The 19,381-nt window shown below is 41.8% G+C and overlaps 1 protein-coding gene across 5 annotated transcripts in view; it reads right to left on the reverse strand.

Moving 5' to 3' along the window:
- Window positions 1–16,223, reverse strand: part of LOC143960809 (zinc metalloproteinase-disintegrin-like VAP1) — a 295,153-nt gene extending 278,930 nt beyond the window's left edge. For all 5 annotated transcript variants that reach the window (XM_077469729.1, XM_077469728.1, XM_077469726.1 and 2 more), the window contains exon 1: window positions 16,094–16,223. In XM_077469729.1, the coding sequence (XP_077325855.1) occupies window positions 16,094–16,145 (52 nt within the window). In that variant the 5' untranslated portion in view covers window positions 16,146–16,223. The remainder of the gene's footprint in view (window positions 1–16,093) is intronic.
- Between the last annotated feature and the right edge of the window lie 3,158 nt (window positions 16,224–19,381).

Here is a 19,381-nt window from a genome sequence, read left to right on the forward strand (position 1 = left end):
CACCCTCCTGCCTGTTTAATGACATATTCGGCAAACCATCAGTTTTCTACACAAGTGAGATTCCATCGCCGCCATCTTGCTACACCCCACACTTGTCCACAGTAAGGATACACTAAGATTGGAGAAAGCGGACATCTTGTTACACCCACTGGAGTTTTGCATTTTACACATATTTATAACAGTAAACTGCATTTATATAGTGAAATACAGGACTTAGAACTCCATCTGACTGGTTATATGTTGAATTTTAAAAACTTCTGTGAGATTATATGCAGTGATCGGAGTGGGAGCGTCAGTGGAGCTCCCGGATCCGCCCCCTCTATACTGGCTGGGGAATGCAGAGGTCCGGGGGCGGGGCCGGGAGCTCCACTGATGCTCCCACTTCGATCACTGGCTCTCACTACAGCCGCTCTGTTCCAAGCATACAGGCTGCACGGGGGCGGGGTCAGAGCATCAGTGGAGCTCCCGGCCCCGCCCCCTCTCAGCTGGCTAGCGCGGGAATACAGCCTCCCGTGTCCTCTGTGCACTCTGCAAAACCTTCATTGGGGCCCCAATTCGCGGGTAGCAGTGCGGGCCCCCCTACAAACATTGGGCTCAAGGCAGGTGCCCCCTTTTGCCCTGCGCTAAAGATGGCCCTGTTTAGGAGTGTCGGGTCACTTAAGCTGGCAATACACTAGAAGAACTTATTTTCTTTCTTTTTATTTTGTTTCAAGAACGTTCATTTAATTTTCGAATCATTAGTGGGATCCAATCAACGTTTCCTTTTGACTGCATTGAATAGAAAATTTGAAGGTCGAAGAGGCTATATTTTTTACCAGTGAATTAGCTTTTCATTCAGGAAAGTCCATTCAAGTTAAAAGCAAAGAAAATGTTTAAAAATGTTTGAATGATGTTCATTTGAAAATCTACTAGTGTTTGTCCTTTAGGCTCCTCAATGGCCTAACCCTGCGTCTTTTATGTTTTTTCTCTGATCCCAGCAATGCTTTGGGTTAGCTTTGTGCTGCCATTACCTGTCGGGTCAACATCACTTGAGTGACAGATTCAGCTGTTGGGGATGAAGAGACAAGATTGTGGCACCCAGCAAGGAACAGACAGCACTTTCACAACAATGGATAGAAGCACCCATCCACAACAAAACAAGTATAAAGGTCTATTGGCTACCTAAAGCAACAATTGTTCTTTCTACATCAATACAGTCAGTGTTGATGGGGGAATCCCTCCCGCAGTGTTATTGTGTTCTGCCAGCGGGAAGTTTCCCTACCGGCAGAACACAGTGATCACTGCTGGGTGCTATAGCCACCGGTAGTGGTTGCATGGAAAAATCTAAAAGGATAGTTGTACTGAAGTCAATTGAGTGGTCACCTTTAGTAGAACCAGCCTGCCCATAGATAGATAGAATCATCTGAGATTTGATCCACCTATGGCCAGCTAAAGCCGTAGCAGTGGATTTGAGACTAAGGCACAAGGTCTCTTTGATTGTGGCCATACACTTAACCATCTGATCCAATGCTTCTTCACAGAATTCGACAATATGATTACATCTACAAAGTAGCGAAAAATACACATCCCGTATCTTTGATCAATTAGGGCAAAGTTGATTGTTTTAATCAAAATTATTCTGATCAGTCTGGGCAGAAAATCTAATCCTAGGAAAGTAGATAGATTGATATGGCGGCGCGATGATGGTATATAAAATTGTTCCCTGTATGGCCACCATAAGAATATATATAAATACTTAAATGCCCATAGTTTGGCCTTAGTATCACTTTAATGAATTGACTACATTAACAAATCCTGGCTTTAGTAGAAGCCAAAATAATTTGTTTTGAAGTTATGCAATATATGAGACCAGTGAAGAAGGTAAGACAGTGTAAATGTTTTAAACCAACAGCAGAATATATCCTTTAAACATGCCTAAAGCTGGCCATACACCATGCAATCTGATTGTACAGTCTCCTGTACCAAAACTATGTAATAGGAGGACTCACCAGAACAAATCCTTCAGTTAGTAGCCAATCAGGCAGGCCCTTGCATTACATAGTTGATGGTAGATCTAAAGGATATTGTACAATTAGATTATATAGTGTTTGTAGTCAGAGTCTTCACTTGGAAATCTGATACCCTAACTACCAAGACCTTGAGGTGTGCCTTGGCCTAGCTGGTCAATACGCCTAAAAGAGGACAAACCCTGAATGTATGAATATGAAAATATACGATGTGTATGAGCATATATGAAAGGTTTGGGGGAAACAGGTGGGTGGGAACCATAAAGGCGAGCCAACGCATGATCAGACAGAGGAGGAGAGACTCCTCCTACAAACAGGGCAAACAGGGACATTTTTAAGGTAGGGCAAAAGGGACAGCTGCCCTGTCATTGTTGCGGGGCCCAAAGCAGCTGCCTTATACTTGGCAACTATCCCAGTTTAAATTCCCTTGTCCCTTGAGGTTTTAGTCCCGTGCTGTGTCCCGATATCTCAGTGTGAAGTTCTGTTACTAATGCTGCCCAGCTCTGCCCTATTGTTGTGTACAGATGACTCACCTGCAGACCCTGTGTTTATATGTAAATGCCGACATTCATATGTAAAAAGTGGCAGACCGTCAGGATTCATATGTAAATAGAGGCAGTATTCATATGTATATCATGCCCCCGAGGTCATATCCACCATCACCTATACTGAATGCTGCCCACTGGGGAGGTAAAGGGGCACGCTTGAAAGTCCTGCCTACAACTATGATCATTGAGCCTATCATCAGCCTGTTCTGCAAAGGTAAGCAAATTAGTGGGGGGGTGGGGGTAGTGTGGGGTGTGCAGGGGTAGGCACAGAATGAATTGCAGTTCGGGGTGCACAGGTGAGCAAGGAAGGGGTGTATAGAGGTAAGGTGGGTGCAAGGATCAGCAGAGGAGGCAGGTAGAGGTAAAGAGGAGGGGGATTGGAGAGGGTGGAGGAGGTTTGGGGTGCAGAGGTTAGCAATGGGTTTAAGGCCCCTTTCACACTGGGGCGGTGTGGGCGTCAGCGGTAAAGCGTCGCTATTTTTATCAGCGCTTTACTGTAGTTTTAACGGCGGTATGCGGCTGCTAGCAGGGCGGTTTTAACCCCTGCTAGCGGCCGAAAAAAGGGTTAAAACCCCCTACAAAGTGCCACTGCAGCAGCGCTTTACCGGACGTTTTTTTCAGGCGCTATTTTTAGCGCTGTGGCGCCTGAAAACCCCCTCGTGTGAAAGGGGCCTAAGGCTGTAAAGGTGTACTGACGGGGTGTATAAAAATGTAGGTCATGTGTAGGGCAGCCCATTCATTTCAATGGGCTGCTCTATGCGCTACAAATGCAGAAGAAACTCTCAAACCCTTTTCCAAAATCAGTGAGCAGCATTGATGTACAGTAATCTCTAGCAATCAATCAACAAGCAGAAATTGTGCTGTAACCTCTAGCAACCAATCAACAAGCAGACATCATGTGCTGTAACCTCTAGCAACCAGTCAGTGAGTGGTAATAATACACTGTAACCTATGGCAACCAATCGCAATTGCTGTCAGATCTGATTTAGTAAACTGATTTTGAGTCTATCTGCTTTTTATTGTATGTCTCAAAGCAGGTGAAGAGCAAAACTGCATGGGGGGGGGGGCTAAAAAAAATTTGCCCAGGGTCCAATCAATATTAAAGACGGACCTGCCTACAAATACAGCCTTCTCATATAGCCTCCTTTAGTTAGATAGATAATTTGTGCTTTCCACACATTGGTTCAATAATCAGTTTTAGTTTTTTTTTTTTTTATTGTCATATTCTGAATTAGAAATGCAGCATCTTCAGAGGTTTTAATAATAACGTCAAAACCCTTCACCTAAAACAAGTCTATAGGTAAATAGCGGCGCTAAAGTGCATACGTGAATACACACAACAAAATAACAGTGCATGCTAATAGCTATTACGTCTATTCCATACATTGGTAATTGAGTAAAAAATTTAAATAAAATACACAAAATAAAAATTTATTTAAAAAGAGCCCAAGTGTTGACATTATTAATATTGTGACATGAAATGTCCATGTGAAAAACAAAGTGTCTAAGTAAGCCAATGTGCAAATGAAAAATCCTCTAATAGTGTTCAGTTCTTCACACCACACCACATGTGCACAAGCCACCTCTTCCCCGTCAGATTTAAACCCACCAAAACTATTTACCTCACATTCTCATGTTTGGCAATAGAGCAGTTAAACATAAAGGGTTCATGAATCCACCACATTGATCTCCACCTCTGAAGATATGGATCAAATCGCTCATGTATGGGAAGAATGAGGAGAGCTCCACTAGTGCAGTATGTCTCAAGCATGATTTATTTAAAATTTAAAATGATCATGGGTGACCGTAAGTGAGAGGTGGTGGAGTATGGAGTGAGTGTGAGGACGTGTGGGCTCCCTTCCATCCTTCCACCTAGCGTGTAGTTGTGCTTGGAGTCTGAGGCGGCCGAAGCTGATATCCGATAGCAGGAACAGTGGTTATGGGCCGCGCTGACTGTCACTGATTGGCTGGCTGGTGTGTCGATTCCCCGAGTGGCGGGGTGGCAGAGGAGGAAGCGAGCATTCCTGAGAGTCCCTGAATAGCCGAGAATCAACGTCTAAGCTGCAAGTACGTGAGAGGAGGTAGGAAGTTACCTGGTGGCACTGCGCAAACATAGCAGGAGCAGAGCGGAGCATAGCGGGGGTGCAAGCGGGCTATACCATGAACCACAAGCACCTGTGCTGGGAGCCGACTAATCTTGGGATTGCGATGCAGGAGATGTCCTTCCAGGAGGGTTGAGGATTGGTCTTGGTGGTGTGAGTGATGCACTGGCATCAATAAAACTGTAGCATTTGAACAATATGCAAAGCCTGTAAATAGGCAGTGGGTGCAGGACTGTATGCTGTGTTTTGGATCCCTGATTTACAAGTCATTAACCAGAACACATTGAAGACTATTTATCAAGACAACCAGTGCAAGTTACCATTCTTTTTTTTTTCTCTCGTGTTTCTGGTTCCAAGGAGAAGATATTTACCTAGTTCTAGTTTAATTGCTCCAGTAATCAGCGCGGTATGTGTCAGTTTTGCAGTTTCATTATCAGTGCATAGTACTATGGAGTATAGCCTTGCTATAACTACTCTTGGTGGGATCAATACACAGCACCACAATAGATTAAATTCTTTCTCTGCTATTAATGCAGTGCTGAGATTTTTGGCACTTAATGGTCAAACATTATAGAACAACTCTGGGGGTTAACGAACTACTTCTCAACAACAGAACGTTGGGTCCCAGGCAATGTGCTCGGCAAAGGAAAAAGGGAACCAATTTGCAGCAGCTAAACTAGAGCGGTTTGCACACACCCCAGGTCAGTCACCAGCTAAAGGGCCCTCACAACAAGTAAAAACTCAAAGCGGCCCTCCTTGGATAGAAAAAGCCATGGCCAAGTGTCCACAGAACCAACAGTTACAAAAACTCTGGTTAACGGGGCCAGAGGGTGAGACCTCGGGACATCCTACTCTCCCATTACAGGAGGATCCAACATTGAAAGACATAAATAATATTTGCGAACAGCAGGGGGGGCTCAAGGAGGACCTACTTTTAATGGGCCAGGAAGTGCGGAGGACTGTGGAAAGGACAACCGCTTTAGAGAAGAGATTAAGTCTACTTGAAGATGATTTATTTCCCCTAAAACAGGAGGTTAAGGCAATGCGAGAACAACTAGGACTTCAAACCTTGAAAATGGACAAAATGGAAAAAGGGTCACGTAGATGTAATGTGCGGGTGGTGGGTCTCCCAGAACAGAGTGAAGGCCCCGACCCCATAGTGTTCCTAGAGAGTTGGTTTAAAGAAATGTTTGGGGAGGATGCCTTTTCACCTCTATACACAATAGAAAGAGCACATAGAATTCCATTTAGAGCCCCGCCACCTGGAGGACATCCTCGACCAATCCTCTTGAAGTTTTCAATTGTAGAGATAAAGAGACCCTCTTAAAAAAAGCTAGAGAGATGGGGAATATTCTTTATAATGGAACTAGGATATCAATATATTCAGATTTCTCTCCAGATCTTCAAAAACGCAGAACAGAGTTTGCACCAAGTAAACGCTCTTTACAGAAGCATAAAATTACATATGGGGGGAGGTGGAGTGGGTTGGGTAGGGGCTATAAAGGGGGGAGAGGGGTAAGTGCATTATTAGAATAGTTACACAGTATTGGGATATTAACACAAGAGAAACAAGTTGGTTTATATCACAAATTTGGAGAATCACAATGAAGTTTTAATTTACAGATCAATTATTAGTGGTTGGAAATAAGGGTGTGGTTTATATCACAAACTTGGAGAATTATGATGAAGTTTTCATTTACATTTCAATTATTAGTGGTTGTAAATAATGGTGGCATGAGTCAAGGACCAGCATTGGTAGACTGGCCCCTTTTTCTGGATGCCCCTTTTCGTTTCCCTCTACTAGTATCTTCGGTTGTTAAGCCTTTTTTTTTTCTCCTTTTGGTGTAAAAATGTATAACTTTTTTTGGAGTTTCTAATGTGGCCTAAAACATTTAATATAGGATCCTGGAATGGTAAAGGATTGGGTAACCCAGTTAAAAAAGCTCTCCACAGTGGACATGTATGGGGTGGATCTGGCTTGCCTGCAAGAGACGCACTTGGTGCAGGACACCATTACACAATTCCGCAGTAAGAAATTCTAGTGCCAATATCCCTCGGTTTATTCCTTCTATTCTGGGGGGCGAGAATAATGGTCAGGAATGGAATCTCTTTCTCTTGCAGGGAAGTCAGCAGAGGTCAGTAGAGGACAAGTCCGATGTAGTGGCAAATCTTTATATCCCCCCCCCCCCTTTTAAGCTGGAGATTCTGTATAATTTACTGGCGGATAAGGAAGGAATACCTCTTATAGTGGTGGGAGATTTTAATGAGGTTCTTTACAAAACACTTGATAGGTTCCCACCTGGCTTACAGTCAGACAGGGTAGCAGAGGGCCGTTTGCCTCAATTTTTGATAGAGGTGGGACTGTGGGACATTTGGAGAACCCACAATCCAGGAGTGCAGCAGTATTCTTGCTTTTCTAGTTCATATACCACATTATCCAGATTAGATATGGCCTTGGGAAATTAAACAGCATTCTCGATGGTAAAAAATGTGATATATGGCCTTAGGGGGGTATCGGACCATTCTTTCCTAGTGTTGACGATGTACACTGGAGGCCAATACCCTCCGAGGGACTGGAAAATAAGCCCCTTTTGGTTGGGGCTAATGGGTGAGGCGTTTGAGGTGATATCAAAACTGAAAGAATTTGTGGCATTCAACGTAGGTACTGCAGCAGCGGGAGTGGTGTGGGATGCCATGAAGGCTCTTCTTAGGGTTTACTAATACAGCAGGTAGCAAATACTAAGAGGAGGTCCAGAGAAAGGGAGGAGAACATTAGGAAAGAAGTGCTATTGTCAGAAAAACAATATGTGGAAGATCCCAACCCAGTGAAACAAAGGATGTGGCTTAATAAGCAACAGGAGTATAAAAATGTAGTCATAAGTAAGATGGAGAATAAGTGCCTCTTTCAGAAACAGAGTGTTTTGCCGAGGGGGAGAGTACCGGCCGGATGTTGGCACTTTTGGTTAAAACTAATACCTCCCCGTTGACAATAGCTGCAATTCAGTTGTTAGGAGAGGAGATTACCTCATACTCAACCTTGATTCTTGATACATTTAGACAGTATTATGCAAATTTATATAAATCTAAACACGAGAAGGAAACTGGAGAAATGGACACTTATTTTGGCACAATAGACGTACCGGTCCTTACAGAGAGGCATAGAGGCACTTTGGAAGCCCCCATAACTCTGGAGGAGCTGCAGCAGGCAGTCGCTGGGATGTCCAATCAGAAATACCCTGAGCCGGATGGCCTGCCAATAGAGATTTACAAGCAGTATGGAGAGATGCTTCTTCAAGAGTTGTTAAACACGCTGGGGGGAGGCTGTAGTCAAGGGGAGATTGCTTCCTCGATGACGGAGGCTACAATAATAGTGCTGTAGAAGTAAGGGAAAGATCGGTTGGATATATCCTCCTATAGGCCTATATCATTGTTATGTTCAGATGTCAAAATATTGGCAAGGGTGTTAGCAGCTAGGATAAACAAATGCATTCACGGTCTCATACATCCGGATCAGTCCGGGTTTATCCCCAATAGATCTAAGTAATAACATCAGGAGAGTATGTAGCGGCGGCTCCTGAAGATCACGAGCTATGCGTTTTTAAAAGTTAAACTTTGCCTAAGCTGCCGTTTGGTTTGGGTTTATTTGTCTAAATTTGTCTCTGCATCAGTCTGACTGGACTGTGAGATGCTCAGCTTTGCCACAGGGGGCACTGTCTCTTGTGGCAGGCGTGGAACTATGGTCTGGTTAGGTGCTTAAGTTACTCTCTTTCGTAGCCAGGTCAGTGGGAGTGGCCCTCTTGCTGTGCCCTCGTCACGTGGTTCGGGGTTCCTGTCCAGTCTAATGTGCTGACTTCATGGTCCTGGTCCTCCTGACCAGCCCCCAGGAAGGCTATGGCCTAGGGTGCGGATCCAACTGACTTTAATGTCTCAGGGCTGGCTAGCCCAAGGCAAGGAAACTAAAGGAGGATTCTGAGGTGGTTGGGTGCCGTCTCCTGTTCGGGAGAGACCCAGAGTACTTTAAGCATTCCAGGGAAGGACTCTTTAGAAGAACACCACGTACGGGTTGGTTCTCTTAACAAGAGCCTGGAAGGGCTGACGTAACCGAGAGAATCCAGTCTTGTGGATATCGCCAAGCAGGCTGAAAGATCCAGATATCCTACAAGTGTTTCAAGTTTAGTTTCCCTACATGTTCTACAACAACGTCTGTGGCAGAGACATTATTTTTTACGCTCTACAACAACATCTGTGGCAGAGACTTGTTCCTGAGTAAGAACCTTGTTGGCTGCTAGGCCTTGTGAGAGAGGGACTGTCCAACCTGGGTGACCATCCAGTTGCGAATGGCTATTCTCTGGATGCAGTCAAAGTAAGCAAGTTCTTCAATGTTTTTTTGACTTTGACACTAAGAGTACCTGAACTTCCTTCCCAACCCTCTGATCATAAGTTGAAAGACTGTTCAATTGACTGAGTTTTGCAAATAAAATCCATTCAAGTGGATCTGTTGTCAGTCTCAAGTTACTGGGCTATTTACCACGGGACATCCCCTAGACATGCCACAAGGAGAACAGAAGGTAATGGTAAGCCCAAAAATAACCAGCAGCTCCTTCGGGGGTTAGTGCTACAAGTATATTTGAATATGCAGGTTTCTGATAGAGAATATGGGATCAAGGGCTGTCTTATCCTTGGATGCAGCCAAGGCTTTTGACAGCCTCGAGCGGGATTATCTGTGGCATGCCTTGGAGGCATTTGGGTTTGGACCCACCTTTATAGGATAGGTAAAAACAATTTAAATGCTCCAAGTGCTAAGATAAAAATAAATAATTTATATTCTAATTCTATCCAGCTTGAGAGAGAGAAGAGACGGGGTGCCCCCTATCGCCCTTGCTCTTTGCACTCGCAATGGAACCACTAGCAATTGCAATTAGATCAGCAAGAGAGATGCAGGGGTTGAAGTCGGGGGAAGAGAAGATCGCATTATATGCTAATGACGTCTTGTTTTTTCGTGGGGACACTAATTTATCCTTAGGGGGGGTTAGATTGCGCTATGGACCACTCAATTTAAAAGGTAATGGATATATAATGTAAAGATAAAAGATAATCTCAAAGATAAAATATGAAAAATTAAAATATGAAAAATTAGGTAAGAGCAGCCTCTATTTATTTCCACCCTGACGGGTGGAAAGATGCTAAAAAAGGGAGGAAGAAGAAATAGACCTGGCGCTATACCATTTACTACTAGAAATCTGTACGTGAGAACTCTGTTACATATAATTTTCAGCGTGCTGGCAATTAAATGAAAATCATGAAATAAAAACCATGAAATAGAAAATGCTCATCCATATACCATAGGTGGCTTAAACAGTATACTACTATTAATGATAATAAAGTGCAAGTGCCAGTGAATTTACATGTGCCAATAACTGTATGCTGTCATACATAAAATTAAAAAGGACTATTAAAATTAAAAATATAGAAATAAAGTAAAACAAAACAAAATGTGATACCTTTGAACTGCCGGTGGGTATAGTGACTGTACTTAGTCTATTGGGTGTTTTACAAAAGATATCGTGCAAAGTATAATCAAGATTAATATCGTAGTGACTAGCACACTGCAAATAAAAAGTGGAAACGTGTGCAGTGAGAATTGAAAAAACAGGATTAAAAAAAAAACAATGGACCATATGCATTTAAAATGTAAATAGTCTCTAGTGAGTGACGGAATCTTCCGTGTGTGAAGGAGGGGGGGGGTGATGATTTCCAATATTATTCCCCATGTTCAGTGGTCACTTCTATATTATGCTCTCACCGGAAAAAGGACCCCATCCGGGGTGGATCAACCTTCACAATATCAGCTATTGTGTCGCTCTCTGGCTTGCTTCAGATGCAATGCTGGGGATCCCTCGTTTTTCCGTGAGTGTAGTGTGCCACGTTGTGTATGTTAAAAGAGAGGCATATCCATAGTGTAATAACGTTTAAAAACTCATTTTTATTCGAAATAGATTAAAACTACTTACAAAAGCAGAGTTTTCAATTGCGGTTGTGTTACAGCTTTAAAACGGTTTTAAAAGTACCGCTCAGCTTCCTGGTGTATGCTAGAGGTGTACGTTGCCTGGCCACGCCCTACGCGTTTCATCATTCAGACGTCATCTGGAGCGGCCATCTTCATACACCTTTAGCTTTATATAGGGTGTATTGTTCCTATCGCGCATGCGCGGTCAGTCGCCGCCATTTCTAGTGAGGGAATGCCCTCATACTTTAGTACTGCGCAATGTAATGTTCCTATTGCGCATGTGCGGTCAGTCGCCGCCATTTCTAGTCAGGGAATGCCCTCTTAATTTGCTGCTGCGCGATGGACATTACACCACTATAGTTGAAGCTGCAACTTAACCCACTCCAGGCTTAGCCAGAAAGACTTTATCAGAGTTGAATTCTATTGCACATAAACAATAAACAATAAAACAGAAAACGAGTGTGGGGACTGCTGTGGTGAAGGATCTAGTAGAGAGGATGGTTATGATTAGAAGGATTTTATTTAAATGGAAAACCGAATGGATACTTAGTAGAGACTGGATTTAAAACAATGAATTGGAATACCCAATTATTCGATTATAGAAAACTTATATATGTAATGAGTTGAAATGAATTCTCATTACTGCAACTACGCTATATCATTAATTTAACAAGAAGAGGCCTATTTGATGCTTAGAAAAAGGGAAAAAAATATTTATTAAGGGAAAAAATATATTCGTATAAAAATAAAAAATAAAAATATGAAAAAGTTATATATATAAGAATACTCAATCTTGATATTATGTAAGGAATTTAACCTATAAAAGATATATACTTAAAAGAAACAGTGTGTATTCGATATAAAAAAGATGTAAAAAATGTAGAAGATATATAGAAAATATAAAATGTAAAAAAATATAAATAAAACTATAAAATCTGTAAAAATAGGAGGTGAAAGTTTATGTGGGAAACAAGAATGCATTAGGAGAGGACCAAATTGAGAGTGCCTTGCTTATTACCATAAGTTTTACCGGAAATATTCTAATTTTTGTTTTTATTTTTATTTTCAAATAGATAACATTCGACCCAAATTCATGTGCTATTCTTTGGTTTATTGGTAGGGGTGGAGTCCAACGATTATTTCCACCTTAAGTTAATTATGTGATTTTACACCATGTTTGACTACCATGTGTGTCTTATTCATGGATAGGGGGTATTTGCCCCTAATTGATGTGTCAGATCTACAGTTATGTTTGACCCCTGAGACTACATGTAATGAATATAGAAACTTGTATAGAGAATCATATATATGGATATGCAAGGGATGGGTTTAGGGCCATCCCTTACACAATTCCCTAAAGACATGTGCCTATGGATACATGTAAGGGAGGGGGGAGAATTGGAATGGGAAGGACTATAAAAGTAATATTTCCCGTCTATGGTGGATAAGGAGATGTCTATTGCCCTTTTCCTTGCAGGTGTGAGGTTTTTGATTTGTTGAATTTGTTACATTCGACCTGGATATATTCTTAAATAAAAAGTTTCAAATATGTTAATAGCAGATTAAAAATTGGTTAAAAAACAGTTGAGGTCCAGGTCTATATTCATTCCTGCGGGATGTAAAGTTTCCAGGTTAAAAATCCACTTTGTTTCGTTCTGTGAAATTTTAATAGTCATGTCTTCTCCCCTCCAATGTCCTTTAATTTTATAGATGGCGTAAAAGATCATTTGTTTAGGATCTTGGTTATGAAAGTCTCTGAAGTGCCGTGAGACACTATGTTTGTCATATCCTTTTCTGATGTTTTTAATGTGTTCCCTGATTCTTTCATGTAGTTCCCGTGTGGTTCTTCCCACATATTGTTTGTGGCAGGGACACTCTATGACATATGTCAGATGTGTACTTTTGCAGGAGATCAACTCCTTTATGGGGAATTCTCTTCCGTTGGTGGTTGAAGAGAATTTAGTGGTTTTCCTGTGGGTTCTTTTACTCCTACGGCAAGGGAGACATTGTCCACATTTAAAGAAGCCTTTTAAATGTTTGTTGATCTTGATGTCTCGTGGGGGGTCGATTGAATTCTTAACTAATTTAACTTTTTTGTAAATAAAAGCGGGATTATTGGGCAATATTTGTTTTAGCACTTCATCTGTTTTTAGAATGGGCCAATATTTCTTTATGATCTTTTCTATTTCTTTATGTTGTCTATTGAAACCGGTGAAGAAGGCAGTCTCTATGTTTTTCTTACTCCTAGGTGCTGTTTTATTTTCTATTAGTTGTTTCCTCTCTGTTTTCATTACGGCTTCTTTGAGGGCCCGTAGGTAGGATTCTTTGTACCCCTTATGTATGAACCTTCTGATAATGACTTCTGCTTGTGTATCGAAGTCCTCTTTCTTGGTGCAATTCCTATATACTCTCAGAAGTTGCCCTTTAGGTATGTTTCCAATCCATCTTTGAGGTGGGTATATAGCCGTTTCGATCAGTGGCTTTAAAGAAAGTTCTTGTACCCAAGGATCCCTCAGTTTTAAATATCTGTAAATCTAAATAATCTATACTATGGTCATCCCATTTGCCTGTGAAGGTGATGCCATACATGTTATGATTTATTTCATCTAAAAAAGACTGTAGTTCTGCTTGGGATCCTCCCCAGATGATTAAAATGTCATCTATATATCTTCTATACATTTTCAGGTTCCTTCTGGGTGTTCCATAAATCTGTTCCTCCTCCCAATGGTCCAAGAAGAGGTTTGCCACACTGGGTGCGTATTTTGCCCCCATAGCTACTCCCTTTGTTTGGACGTAATGTTTCCCTTTGTACCAGAAGTGGTTATGGCTCATTGCAAGGTCCAGTCCTTCCAATATGTAATCTATTTGTTCTTGGTTGTGGCAATGAATATAGTTGAGGAATCTGGCCAGTTTTCAGGCTTGGTAATAAACTGGGATAAATGTGCACTTATGCCGTTAGACCCACTAAGAAACCATATGCCGTAGGGAATTCCCCAGTTAAAAGTGGCGGATATGATGAAATATTTAGGAATTTGGCTGACAAGGGACCCATGTCAATATATTAGTAATAACTTAGTCCCACTTCTCCTTAAATTTAAACGTATGGAGTCATCTTCCCCTGTCGGTGGCGGGACGAAGTAACTTGATTAAAATGATTTGGATGCCTCAACTGCTGTATCTCTTGCATAATTCACCAGTGTGGATAGGAAAGGAATGGTTCAAAAAAATGTACTCTATGTTCAGGGAATTAATTTAAAAGAAGGGTCAGGCAAGGATTAGTCTGCAAACATTACAACTGCCAACAAAGGAGGGAGGAATGGCTGTCCCACACCCTCATAGTTACTTTTTGGCTGCTCAATTGCAGCATCTGGGGGGATGCATCACAGTGAGTGGGGGAAGTGCCAGTAATAGAATGATGCTTCAGGGGTCTTTACATAATTTGGTAGTAGAAGCATTGGAAGCAGATTCTTTTCCCCCTGGGAGACCCACATTAAAGGTTGGCCACAAAGATATAGCGGTTAGCTAAGACAGTAATGGGGTAATAGAATATGCTCCCCTCTGAAATAATAAATATTTTCAAGAACTAGCCCCCCCGGGAAATGAATGGGAAGATCTGGGGATAGGACGCTTGGTCCAATTGTATGAGGGGAGTACGCTGAAAACTTTTTCAGAATTAAAAAGAGATTATGGTATACCAAACCATTCATTCTATAGGTACCTCCAAATTAGACATGCTTTACAAGCCCAGTTTGAATCTCAAGTAGTGGAATGGTGCAGAGCCCCTCTCCTTCAAAGGCTGATTAATGCAGAAACAACCAAAGGGCTTGTCTCAGATTTATGTGAACAGATTAGTAGTAAAATTATTTCAGGGGGTGGGGAGCTGGGGGTAAAAAAAGGAAGAGGTTAGAGTTAAAGCTTGGAATTAGGGTGGAGGGAAGTGTATAGATAGAATCGTTGGCACATTAACAGACTTAAGTAATTATTTTGTAAGAAATACTTTGATGCATATATGTCATGATGAGTGTTGCTTTCTTTCTTCCCTTTTTTTTTGTGTATTGTTATTTTTTGTATAACTGTAAAATAAAAAAAATATTTAAAATGATTTAACAAAAATCTAATTATTTAAAAATAATTTCATGATACATGTCTGTCACAGTAGGACTAATTTACTAAAGCAAATGAACCAGAGCAGGCTTGCTTTCATATGGACCTGCATGTGTGCGCAGATATCAGGACGCATAGCATTTTGTTCCTTGAACCCACACTAAGATTACATATGTACTTTGTGGTCCTAATTTGCCATGGACCTATAACATCCAAATAATACTGTCCTTGTGCTTACTGTTCCTAAAAAGTTTTTTTTAAACTGCAATAATGCACATATATAAATTTTACAAAAAAAAATAAAAATACTCATATTACCAACTCATTAAGCAATGAAATGTACATGAAACCAAGATGGCTGGCATGCACAATAATTCCATATGTTATGCTGTTATAGGAAAAGGAATAATGTACAGAGTTTATTATTGGATTGGAATCTGTATTCTGAGTATCAACGTATTTATTCTGATCTTTTGCACATGGGCACAAGAATACAACATGTGCAGTACAATGCTCCTCTGCAAATGGTTCACTGAGGTTTTTACAAAATATATTTGTTTTTTAATCTTAGCCATGTAGGCTTCATGTGGTTTTAGTCTATTTAAAAATGCTGTAGCTTGAATAGATCCAAAAACATACAGGCGCACCAGCGTATATTCCACAGCCAACCACACTCGTCCATAAATTCCACATACATACGCATAGGTAATTCCACAAGCATAAGACTGACGCACTGGCATAAATGCGTACGCTGTATTAAACATAGCTCAACGCATTTATTTAGTGCACATTCACTCCATGCATTGCGTTAAGACCATTTTTTATTTTGAATTGCTGGACGTACACCTTAACACATGAAAAACTGGATCTGATTTTTTTTTTAAACTTCGCACCCCAAAGCATGGCATGTATGTTGTTGTGAGCTACAGTTCACGTACACTGCCAGCCACAGTATTGGCATGTATGAATCATTGATTCATCAGCTTCCAGGTTTTATTGCTAAAGCTCAATTAAACAAGCTGGGGTTAGAAGCAGGTTGGTTTCTCTGTAGAATTGTGACTGATTTTGTACTCCCTAGCTTTAGTAAATAAACCTCAAGGTTTGTAAAAAAAAAAGTGTCCCTAAAGTCAATTTGAATTGCAGGGACTGGAATGATACTATGAGTGAGACCAGATGACAGAAGACATATTATAGTAAAATTAGGAATGCCTTATTAAAGAAGCCTATTATGTATTCCATATATATATATATATATATATATATATATATATATATATATATATATATATATATATATATATATATATTATATATGCATAGACTCACCCAAAACCAGGCTATCCAGCAGTGAAAGCAGTAATAGTAGAGGTCCCAGCATTGTCACTGTGTGGTTGTGGTGTGTTCCTGATGTGCAAGTAACAAGGGAAGTGTCTTCAGCTGTTAAAGCTTACACAGTGGAATTGCCCAATAATGCTCTATAGAGAAATCTACTGTAGAATGTCAACACGACACATCACTCTTTCTAAATTATTACCTTATTAGTATTGCTGCCAGGACACAAAGAGAAGTACTGGTGTTGTAATAGTCCTTTTTATCCCAAAGTGTGCTTCTGTAAATTTGTACTCTAAACAACATTGTTGATTATAGGTTTACACCAGGGGTCTCCAAACAAAGAGCCAGTTTATTGTCCTTCAGATTTTAGGGGGACCGGACTGTGGTCTGTAGGAGGAAGAGTAGAAAATGCCCTGGCATCATTGCCATCAAGCTTGGTGGACAGTGGGAAGAAAAACATTATGTGGCGCAGTGGTCAGTAGTCAGTAGGAGGAGAAATAGTGTCCCATCATTGCTATTAGTGGTAGGCATTGTGCCCCATTGTTGGTGTCAACTGAAGGAGTAAGTGCCCTATCTTTGGTGCCAGTGGAAGGAATAGTGTACCACCATTGATTAGTGGGAGTGGGAAGAATGAAGCCTCACTGTTAGTGTCAATGGAAGCAATGGTGCCTCATTGTTGGTGTCAGTAAGAGGAGTAGTGTTTCATATCAGTGGGAGAAATAGTGAGCCAAGGCCAGATAAAGGTAAGTAAAGGGCATCTATACTAATGAATGATTGTTCCACCTTTCTCTGATGCTTTCAGTTGTGTTAAAAATCTAAACTTGCTGTTGAATCCAAAAGGCTTAGCACTTGTTCACACCAGCATGAGCATGTCTTATGGGCCGCTTGGCATATGCACTCTTCTCTGTGTTGTGCTTTGTTTGTTGCAATGCGTTGTTACAACCTTATTTATATTGCACTTCATGTAATTCTATGTGGGGTAGCACATTGTGGCACATTGTTGTGCATTGTGAGAACGCACACCACTATTGGTGTGAACAGGCCCTTTAAAGAACAAGGCATTTTGCCTTGTTCTTTGCTTTCAGTGTAGTTCTACTGAGCTGGTTTCAATGAGCATTAGGTATTTATCATTATTTTCATCTAAAGTTTGCACAACTTTTACCTGAGATTCAATTATTGAAGAACATGGGGCCCATCAGCATTGGGGCTCTGGTACTTAAGGGATACACCAGAGGGACATTGGGACATACCACACTGGCTCCACAATACTGCATTCTTCTTCTTGTGATCAGATTATACAAAGGCCTGTTCAGTGGCATAACTAGAACCCTCAGGGCCCCAATACAAGAAACCATGAAGGGCCCCCGACCCCCAGACAGGGCTCTTTTCTCCAAGCCCGATGGTGGAACATCAGGGCCCAGTCACAAGTGGGTGGCTGCATATAAAGGAACCGATTTCTCCCCCCCCCCACTTCTCCTCCTCTCCCTCCCACAGGCATTCAGTGTCTGCAGGAGGAAAATGGTTCCTTTATGTCGGTGTTTCGCAATCTTTTTCCAGTCAGAACCCTTGAAGTGCACTTCTATAGTGATGGCCGAACGGTTCGCCCGGCGGTCGTTTCGCGGCGAATTTCCGACTTTCGCCGTCCGCGGGTTCGAACGCCTTTTTCCGTCGTTCGCCCCGGCGGACTTACGTGTTTAATGTATACAAGAACTTTAACCTTTCGTGACACGTTTATCATGTGTTACAGGACAACCAATTGAGACATGACAGCTCATGGACACTTGGACATTCCCCCTAACCTATAAATACACCCGATCCGGTGGCCATTTTACATTCTTTCTTCTGTCACTGTAGGGAAAGGATCCTGTGTGGAGTAGGGACAGAGAAAACGCTAGCTATTTGGTACACAAAAGTTCTTTTCAGGACTGGTATAGGTGTTAGGTCAGCAGCCTGAGTTTCTTTTGTCAGTTTAGATAAAGGGACAGAGCGCTGTATGCTGCTATTTTAGGGACAGCTCAGCCAGATTAGTCTTTCTTCATCATCATCATCATCATCATCATTAGCTGTTACTATCAGGTCCACAAAAGAGCTGTTCCAGCTAATCGTTCCAGCCTACTCTTTTTTGCCAATTTGTATAGGGACAGGCAGGAAGCAGTGTGTCAGGCAGTGAGGATAATTTTAAAGACTTGCTGTTACTATTAGTTCCACAAAGGTTCTTTTCAGGACTGGTATCAGTGGTACGGTAATAGGCTTGTACACGTATAATATTCTTTCTTCCAAATATAGAAAGAATATTATACTTGACTGCTGCCCTTCTGCTGCAGTCTGCTAATCATTCACAACTCACTTGTTCCACAAAGCTCTTTATCAGGACTGGTAACTTGGTCTGTCTAGGGTGCTACGGTACATAGGCTTGGGTGCGGTACAGTCTGCTGTTCTGTAAGGACCGCTATCGGTCCACAATACATAGGGTTGCCGTGCACTACTGCTGACCGCTGCCCTATACTGCAGCAGTCCTTCATTGGTATAGGGACTGACGTACAGTCTGCTAATCACTAACACACAACCTGCTTGGTCCACAAAAGTTCTTATAAGGACTGGTAACTTGGTATAGGGTGCTACGGTACATAGGCCTGAGTGCGTTACAGTCTGCTGTTCTGTAAGGACCGCTATCGGTCCACAATACATAGGGTTGCCGTGCACTACTGCTGACCGCTGCCCTATACTGCAGCAGTCCTTCAGCGGTATAGGGACTGACGCACAGTCTGCTAAACACTAACACACAACCTGCTTGGTCCACAAAAGTTTTTATAAGGACTGGTAACTTGGTATAGGGTGCTACGGTACATAGGCCTGAGTGCAGTACAGTCTGCTGTTCTGTAAGGACCGCTATCGGTCCACAATACATAGGGTTGCCGTGCACTACTGCTGACCGCTGCCCTATACTGCAGCAGTCCTTCATTGGTATAGGGACTGACGTACAGTCTGCTAATCACTAACACACAACCTGCTTGGTCCACAAAAGTTCTTATAAGGACTGGTAACTTGGTATAGGGTGCTACGGTACATAGGCCTGAGTGCGTTACAGTCTGCTGTTCTGTAAGGACCGCTATCGGTCCACAATACATAGGGTTGACGTGCACCACTGCTGACCGCTGCCCTATACTGCAGCAGTCCTTCAGCGGTATAGGGACTGACGTACAGTCTGCTAAACACTAATACACAACCTGCTTGGTCCACAAAAGTTCTTATAAGGACTGGTAACTTGGTATAGGGTGCTAC

Source organism: Lithobates pipiens, unplaced genomic scaffold (assembly GCF_037356315.1).
Source record: "Lithobates pipiens isolate NorthernLeopardFrog02 unplaced genomic scaffold, aLitPip1_a1.2 Scaffold_8, whole genome shotgun sequence".
NCBI lineage: Eukaryota > Metazoa > Chordata > Amphibia > Anura > Ranidae > Lithobates > Lithobates pipiens.